The sequence below is a fragment of the Penaeus chinensis genome, chromosome 41 (genome assembly GCF_019202785.1).
Source record: "Penaeus chinensis breed Huanghai No. 1 chromosome 41, ASM1920278v2, whole genome shotgun sequence".
In the NCBI taxonomy this organism is placed as follows: Eukaryota; Metazoa; Arthropoda; class Malacostraca; order Decapoda; family Penaeidae; genus Penaeus; species Penaeus chinensis.
Genome location: NC_061859.1, coordinates 7117398 through 7126482, shown reverse-complemented (window position 1 = coordinate 7126482; position 9085 = coordinate 7117398). Strand labels below are relative to the sequence as shown.

The 9085-nt window shown below is 43.8% G+C and overlaps 1 protein-coding gene across 6 annotated transcripts in view; it reads right to left on the bottom strand.

Moving 5' to 3' along the window:
* Positions 1 to 869: 869 nt before the first annotated feature.
* Positions 870 to 9085, bottom strand: part of LOC125047433 (calcium-activated potassium channel slowpoke-like) — a 316251-nt gene continuing 308035 nt past the window's right edge. For 3 of the 6 annotated variants that reach the window (XM_047645630.1, XM_047645631.1, XM_047645634.1), the window contains 5 exons: positions 8699 to 8882; positions 8302 to 8537; positions 8008 to 8120; positions 7445 to 7600; positions 870 to 6753 (listed from right to left, as the gene is read on the bottom strand). In XM_047645630.1, coding sequence (XP_047501586.1) covers positions 6534 to 6753; positions 7445 to 7600; positions 8008 to 8120; positions 8302 to 8537; positions 8699 to 8882 — 909 coding nt within the window. In that variant the 3' untranslated portion in view covers positions 870 to 6533. The remainder of the gene's footprint in view (positions 6754 to 7444; positions 7601 to 8007; positions 8121 to 8301; positions 8538 to 8698; positions 8883 to 9085) is intronic. The other 3 variants (XM_047645632.1, XM_047645633.1, XM_047645635.1) reach the window with 1 other exon arrangement.

Sequence of the window (9085 nt, the reverse complement as noted above, 5' to 3'; positions counted from 1 at the left end):
TATAATGTTGACTATGATGCTTGTCCATGCGAAAGAGGGCGAAACTAAAATGAAGAACGTAAATAAATCTTCTTCACTAAAGAAAATTTGTGAATATAACTATCTTTTAAGTAAAAAAAAAAAAAAAAAAAAAAAAAAAAAAAAAAAAAAAAAAAAAAAAAAAAAAAACCTCCTGGAAATAAGTAGTAACGTTGTTACATTTTTGCCTTATCGGCTTTGTATCTTTCAGTTATTTATATTTCGTTTTATGATTATCATAACCATCTTTAATATTGCTATTGTTATCATTATTGTTATTACTGCTTTTATCTTAACTATTATTATTTCTATATCATTATTTTCATATGGAGGTGATATTCTGGTCTTTCCTTTATTATGTATTTGAATTGTCATATTCAATGAATATTTAACCAACAAAGTTCTTAAACCAATATCATATCGTTGTACCTCCAATTACTCCCTTTTCGTCATTAGTTTAGTTCAGGGTGATTTTTAATTATTTTTTCTTAACATTGATTAATCATCTTTTTATCTGAGAAATTACTTGTATTTATATTTGGACCATTACATTGTGTATTTTAATGAATGATAGAGAGAGAGAGAGAGAGAGAGAGAGAGAGAGAGAGAGAGAGAGAGAGAGAGAGAGAGAGAGAGAGAGAGAGAGAGAGAGAGAGAGAGAGAGAGAGAGGGATGGAGAGAGAGAGAGAGAATGAAATATTCCTTTGCCTTTTTTAAAGAGCCTATATGTATGCCATAAACAGGGCCTTACAGTAGAGTTTGCACCTTTTATATCTTTCACAGCTATTACAATGTGACTATTCTCGAGATGTTCTTACTCGCTAGGATTAAGAATGGGGAATAAAAAAGGATTTTGTACACTCTTTTGTGTTTTAATCAACAATCAATATATTACAGAGAACCATATTAATAAGGTTAAGTAAACTCTGGAACAACAGAGGTGCATTTATTCTATTGCTGTTCAAATATTCAAATAAAAACAGTTCTGAACCAGTAGTGTAATACTTACATTAAACAAATATTAACACGTCTTCATATTCCCGCTATTTGCCACTGAAAACACCCACAGTTGACTGTTGTATTATGATATCAACGTTTCTTGTACGGGGCTTGTGCATACGGGACTTTGACTTCCCTTCTGGCAAAAGGTTAAACTTGTTAATTTTTTGTTTGGTTTTATTTTAAAAGCCAATAAGCGAGAGAGGTTAACATGTCTAGCATGGATTTTAGCCGTTCTGATTAAGAGCAAGTGTAAAGTTCCCGCCTTTTTGCCATCCACCAAATTGCTCAACTACAGAATTTGGCATTACTTCTTAATTTTCACATCCACTTTAATCTATTGTTAAAACAACTATTGCTGAAGTACCTTAAAATTCTCGAATTACTAATTACTGTTTTATGAAGTTACTTAATACCCTGAAGTTTTCATAAACATTTTTACTTCTAAGCTACTTTTAAGATGGCGGTTTGGATTCTACTTTCCTGCTCATCACAAGAACGAAAATGGGAAGTCGAAGGCCTGTTACGTACGTCACTATGTAATATTTTGATTATTTTGTCGCACGTCAGCAGGGAATAGGCTATGAAAGTGTTGTATTGCATCTTCATACTTTTGACACAGCGGGAGGGCTCATGATATGTGTTTGGGTGTAGAGGTCCGTGTTGTGTGGTGTGTGGAGTGTGTTGTTGTGTCTGCTACTTCTGTTTTGAGGTGTGGGCGTGGCTTCTCGTGGGAGTAACCAGAGATCGGTAAGCAACAACAGCTGATAAGAACGAACTGCGTTATCTTAGGAAAATCCTCAACAAAACTGACATCTGAAACCCCCACTCTCACAGAGACGATGGGCGAATTGTTTTGGCGGCAGGCAGGCCGAGTCACGTCACAAAACCTTCCGGAATTGTGACTGGCTTAACTGCCTCTTTTCCTCTTGGTTGCATCTCTTACGCAGTGCAGTTGCGACCCTTCTTATCAGCGCTGCGGAGGACTGAGGCCGCTGACCGGCGCATGCATGACAGGGAACTACAGCCCCCGTCTGATCTACCGCCCTCCCACACAAGGAGTGCGACTTGTCAGCTGCAGGACTCTAGATCCTTTGAGTCACGTCGGACCAGCGGGAAGTCTGCACTTCCGACCTCTGCCACTGGATGGTAACTTGTAGGATGAAGAAACAGTGCATCGGGTCCCGGTCATGAAGGTCGCTATGGATTATTCTACCTATCTATTTTCTTCTGCACTAATGAACCGTCACCTGTCATGATTTAAAAAAAAGTTTCTCCTCATAGTAGTAGCCTGCTACATAACACCTCTACAATAGTTCAGGAAATATCCCACATTCACAAGAAGTAATAACTTCGCATTTGTTTAGTTTCATTCGTTTAAAACAACAATACAAAGATACAGATCAAAGCCAATATAAATCTATCAATATATTAACACAAAGAGACCATCTTCGCGACCGGGATCTCCAGCACAATTCCTCTATGTATAACATTTATCACATGTACATGTACAGCAGCGTAGAAAAATCTGAAATTCACGTTCCATTTAGATTCTCTGCATAAATCACTACAGCCAGTTTGCATAACAAGCAATCCTGAAAACCTTTTTTTTTTTTTTTACTTCTGTTTTTTGCCTTATTGCTTCTGCAACAAAATAAGACTTAGTAAGGCGTGTTTGCAGAGCAGAGCCACCGTTTGCTGTGGGGCTCAACAAAGATTGAACAGGACCTAACTGGTAACAGATCAGAGATAAGAAACGTCAACAGTGGATTACCTCTCTGATTCAGAACAAAGAAGTATGAAAGAAGGCGCAGGTGGCGCTGCAAGTCCCGTCCGCCCGCTTCGAGCAGGACTTATTCCCTTCTTGCAACAAGAAGGAAGACCTGGAGGCCATAGGCGGATGGGAGGGACTTGCCAGGACCAAACCTCGCCTAAGTCATGATATATGGAAATCCAACGGTGCATAAACCCCAAATATTTCCCCTTTACTGATAGGAAAACCCCAGGACGGCGCATACGACCTGCTCTCAGGCACCATGTGTCTCTTTGTGGCTTGGAATCGTTTCCCCCTCTCGCCTGTGGTCGGTCAAACCCTCCCCTGTGAGCAGACAAGCTAGGTGTCTCTTGAGTCTTTCATGTTTACAATGGGACAGCAGGCCTTTCAAGGCACTGGTGCTGAGAGGAGGCTGTAGCGCCAATGTTATGCATTATCAATTCGGCCAGAGCAGAAGGCAGGGAAAACACAAGTGGACACAAAATATACAAAAAGTATTTGATAATGATAGGAAGAAATACAAGAATGAATAGTATACAGTGATTTCATAAACATTTCAGAAAGCAGCACGATTATCATGCAGTAGATGACACCTGGTCTATATTACATATCACATTTCATTATGTATCTAGTGGGTATGTCTTCTTTATTTCCCAGTATGGTTCAATCATGCCATGATACTGCATGACCAGCAGTTCCCCAGGCAGGCGGAGTCAGGGTAGAGCCGGTGAGAAGGGGAATAATCAATACATAAGGTGTTCGCACTCCAGATAATAGTGTTGCAAAAGTGGGTTCTGGGACAACGAGGAACCCACCCCCTGACCCCACCTACCACAGAGCCTGGCAGGAGTGGGGCAGTCGGCTCAGTGTGCTGCCACTTGTAGCTGTTGGTCTTGTTGTTGTAGAAGTCATAATGGTTGAAGACGCAAGGGTTGTTGGGTGGCTTCTCGTTTCGACTTGCAACTATTTGGTTATCTTGTGTTGTTAATTTTTTCTGTTTCCATTTTCTTCTTTCTAGCTCGGTTTGGTGAGCATATTCACAATAAACTAAACTGAACACTAATATCTCTTTTCTAAGATGATTTCACAAACGCTTTTATCTACTTTTCAAACACTTCATTACATATTTTTATGGCCTTTCAGAGCACACGTATTCTACACTTGTGGACATCTGCTGACATACCCCAACACCCTCTCACTGGTCAGTGGTACATTTCGAAAAAGATAAAAAGCCATGATTGAAGAGATGAAAACTTATTAAGCTCTTGGCATTTGTAAGGCAATGACAGCACATAGGCCACCAGAGGGCAGCGCTGGGAGAGTCCTGGAGGAGGGGGCCCCGGCTCGCGTGCGCATCACGTCTAGCAGCGGCAGCAGCAGCACCGTGGCAGGCAGAGCGAAGCCTTACCCACCACGGCTGCGCAACTGTCAACGTTTATGTAGAGATACTTAAGTGCAGCACACCTTTCTTATGATGAGGACTCGAGAGAATATGCATGAGTAGACATGAACGACACTCTGGTGAATATTAACACTCAAGCATTGACCAGTGAACTCTCACTGATTATAATAAGGGCCACAATGGGCCATAAGTTCTCAAGGTTTCCATATGTAGGAACAAGGAATATTTATAAACAAGGATTATACAGCTTCGCACACTGTGGATCAAAACAGGATTATGTAAACATCAGAAAATGTGGAATGGCATACCATACAAACTAGGATATGATCACAGGGGTCGCCGTGGCTCAGCAGAATGGGGGAAAACCCTCCAAACCCCGATTGTGGTGGGCCACCAGTGGACACGGACACCACAACACATCCTGGGTGGCCACATTCTGGTGGGCCACAGTGGACCTGGCCGTGGGTGCACATGTATAAATGTATTCCCGGATTTCCATTGGACATGGTCACAGCGAGATTGTGAATTAACATGTGCTGATAACATGAATAATGAAGAGCAAGAAGTGGACCTGCGTTCCACCAAAAGACGTGGCCACCACAAGATTTCAGTAACTTTGATGTTGGGATGACCTCGCTCACGTGAGAACTCTCCATTGGAGGTGTAGCTCGAGTGCAACAAGCTAGAAGCCTACAGTGTCCTCTCTAGCTGTGCTAATGCTGCAACCCCGCTACTAAGGTGGTGGTGGTGCCGGCCACACGTGACATCATAGAGTCACGTGACCACGCAAGGCCCTGGACCTAAGAGGGCCGAGCAACACGGCGCTTCACGGACATAGCGCCAACAATTTTGATTTGCAAAATGCATTTTTCTCTTTACAACATTTTGACAGCTTTTTTTCAACTTGCTAGACGAGAACTTTGTTCACAATGATGCATGTCAGAAAACTTTTATCAACTTTACATAACTAAGTAAAAAACTATAACACTCAATATTTTATTCAAACTCTTCTCTAAACAAGTCGCATGTAAACACATGTCTGGACCTAAGTCTTGCTGAACAACTATCCCTGGCTAGACGGTGCTTGTGAAAACGTGGTTGTCCTCTGTGCCAGAAGTTTTTGATACTCTGGTTATACATGAAATTATGAGTGCTTAGAAGAGGAAATTATCATCTATAACTTCTTATTCCATAATACTTAAAAACAAAATTTTACATTATGAGAACACAATGAAGAGCATAAGACAGCAAGAGAAAAGGTGAAAGAAGTAATAACACCACTTTTGCTATCTAAAAAGTTTTGCACAGAGTACAGAAAGATAATACATCATCAACAAGATCTGCTAAAAAAAATTAGCATTCTATTGTAGCATCCTCACTCTCAGACTAACCCACACGTCCCTGCCACCCAGCTCGTTCCTCATCAGATACTCACTTCCGTTGAGATCCATGAGTTACTAGGCGTGTGGCAGGCGTCCAGGACAGTCTGAAGGACCCTGAATACATGAGCACTTGCTGCAGGTGAGACTTGACAGGATCGGCTTTAAAAAGCCGGTGTGTCTGTGAGCCGGGCATGTGCAGGCTGACAACGGAACACTAAACTCGGGTCTGACAATGGAGCTACGCCCTACCACCTGGGGCACTAGCGAGTGAGTCAAGGTAGCAACTTGCATAGCTGGAACATTCTATTTCAACTGTGAATTTTTCCCTATCTCAAAAGTCCGCGATCCCACACAAAAGTCAAGAATAATACACAAAAAATACTCATTCAGGACATCGATATACATATAATTCAAAGATGCCAAAGACTGAAGATAAAATGAGGTGTTTTTGTTAGTTCATTCCTGCAACCAAAAGAAGTATACACAGAACAGCTCGAACATATATGAACTTAGGGTGACAAAGCACACATGGGGCCACCTGCTCATGATGCGAGGTGTCTGTCTGGCACCTCTTCTTGTGCTGGGACCTTACGGAACACAACAGACCAAAAACCCACTAGAAGATATACGGGGAGGATGTGGGGTGGCTACAATGGGGCGTGGATAGTACTGGGGGAGGGAGTGAGGGGAAGGAAGCAGAGGAAGTGAGAAGGAAGGTAGAGAGGAAGAGCAGGAGATCTGGGGAGGGAAATACTGTACTGGGGAGGACGGCTGAGGCACAGCACGTGGCCGCTACCATTCGCTGCTGCACTCACGGGCGGGCACAGATGGCGGGCGGTGGGTGGCAGCGTGTGATGAGCGGGTGGTGTGTGGTGGTGTTGGTGTGGTGTGGGTGCAGCGCTGGACTCTTTCAGATGTAGGAGTAGGGTCCGTCAGTGAGGGCGCTACAGAGGAGGAGTCAGGAGTTGTCATCCTTGGCCATGTCTCCCCGGTTAGGCTTGTACTCCAGGCCTGGGTCGAACTGCATCAGAACGAAGACCTGGTCGGTGGGCAGCAACTTGAAGTCATCTGGTGGGTTGGTTATCACATACCGCTTGGACGACGCGTCACACGAGCTTGAGGTGTCGCGGAATCTGCAGTCCAAACCAACGCCAGATTGAGGACTCATACGGAGTGTTCTGTAAATCAATTTCATATCTCACGAGCATAACGAAAATAATATTTCAAAAAAGACAAGAGTTTCCCGATCCTCGTAAAATAATTTACAAGCTTGCCCAACGGCCATGCTACTGTACAAGAAGTGCAGAAATGATCCATAAGCCGTGATTTAAAGCAGGTTTACATACTTTACAAAGCCTACTTACGTAGTTTTGAATAAATTATGATAGGTATTTAACAAGCCAGGTGCATACACACTCTTTTGAGATACATTACAATGGCTTACTTTAACAAACCAGGTACTGGTGATGCAGAAGGCGCTCTTTTTTACTTAAGAGGTCCGCTCTTATATTTATGAAATACAATAGAAGGGTGAACAAGTGCATTAAAGCTGATCATAATACAAGAGGGGGGGAGAGGGGGGGTTGGGAAGGTACTTTGTGTCAAAGGGCTGTAGTAGTGTAGCCATGGGTCACGTGGGCTGTGTACCATCGCCTACAGGCTTTGCATCCCCCGGGCCAAGACCGGCCCAGGGGGTACACGTCCTACACAGGGTGTTGGTACAAAGGCTCAGGTTTTGGCTCCATTACTCGTCACACTTGAGGAAAGAGTGGCAATCACTTGACGGCTTGGAGCCTCAGACATACACGAGGATCTGTGGACACAAAGTCTGTGAGGTGCAGACGGAGGTGCAGGTGCTGCCCTACTCACCTGTAGAGACCAATACATAGCATGCCATAGTTCCTCAGGGCCGCGCAGAAGAGGTCTCCGTAAATCCCGCTTTCCCCGAACTGGCCAAGAGGACCGTCGTAGAGGGAGATCTGCCCCACTTGACAGCGGTCGCGGTTGGCAAGTGTCTCGGGCGTGCTGGGGGAGAACACGTTCACCAGAATTCCTCTCCGATAAAGAAACTCCTTAAGATCATTAGCATATTCTTTACGACATAGAGGACTGACGATGAATCAAATTAATCGTGAAAGAAGATATAAATAAATTTCAAGTGTCTCTCTCACACACACACACACACTCTCTCTCTCTCACTCTCACTCTCTCTCTCTCTCTCTCTCTCTCTCTCTCTCTCTCTCTCTCTCTCTCTCACTCACTCACTCACTCACTCACTCACTCACTCACTCACTCACTCACTCACTCACTCACTCACTCTCTCTCTCTCTCTCTCTCTTTCTCTCACTCTCACTCTCACTCTCTCTCACTCTCATCTCACTCTCATCTCACTCTCTTCTCACAAAACTCACTTAACTGAACTACATTCTCACCTGTATCCTCCCCGTAGTCCCGCACCCTCTGCCAGGATCAGCTCTAGTTCTGGCGTTGCTCCTCCAGTGATGAGTGAGCGAATGAGCGTAAGAGCGTTCTGGTTGAAATAGGTCTGCAGAGAGATGGATACACTGTCAGAAGGGATCGAACTGCAAATTTCTAAATCTAATATTTCCAGCATCGGGCATTTGTTCATGAAGTTATGATGTAGGAAAAAAATCTTTGATTTTTGAGTCATTTTACCCTGAATTTTAAAATTTCTTCATCAAATAAGCTGATTCCACGTCCCTTACCGTAGACATGAGGGAGTCCAAGACAGATACAGCAAAGGCTGTACCGCAGGCGAACGGTTGCGTCAGGTAGAGCTCGGTGTCTGGGTCATCGTCGTCATCTTGGTCGAGGAACTGAACGTTGCTGTCATTGATGAGCTCTGTGATCATGGGGACATTGGCACCATACACGGAGCCACGTCTCTGCAGCACTATGGGGGAGCCTAGTGGACTCAGGGTGTCGCCACCAGTACTGGGATCTGAAGGTTGAAGAAGCACGTGAATCAGGGTCAAGTAATATCAATAGTAGTCAAATTGCACGTATGTTGCAAAGCATAAGCTGCCTAAAAGGTTAATAACAACATCTAGATAGGAAAGTATGACCAACCACTGACACTAAGCCAAAGCCGCGGATACTCACTCTGATTAAGGACTCCAATGGTGTCATCAAAGGTCATGGCCTTGATGTTGAGGGAGGCGAGGATGGCTTCCTTGTCAGCTAAGGTCGGATCATCGTTGCTGGGGACCTTCGCGCTCAGGATAACACACATGTCGCACAGGTTCACGTTGACTGCTCTCAGATCTGCTCGACTCAACGGCGACCCCTGCGGTTTGCGAGAATTAAGATGGATTTATGAGACTTAGAAATAGACAAATGAGTGGGCGAGAAAAGGTGACACATTCCAATGAAAGAACGCGAAGGGACTAAAAGACCGACAGAAACAACGAACTAGAAAATCAGAAAAAAGGAGGAATAAATGGCAATGATAATATAGCAACAAAACAACACACACACACATATCCATCA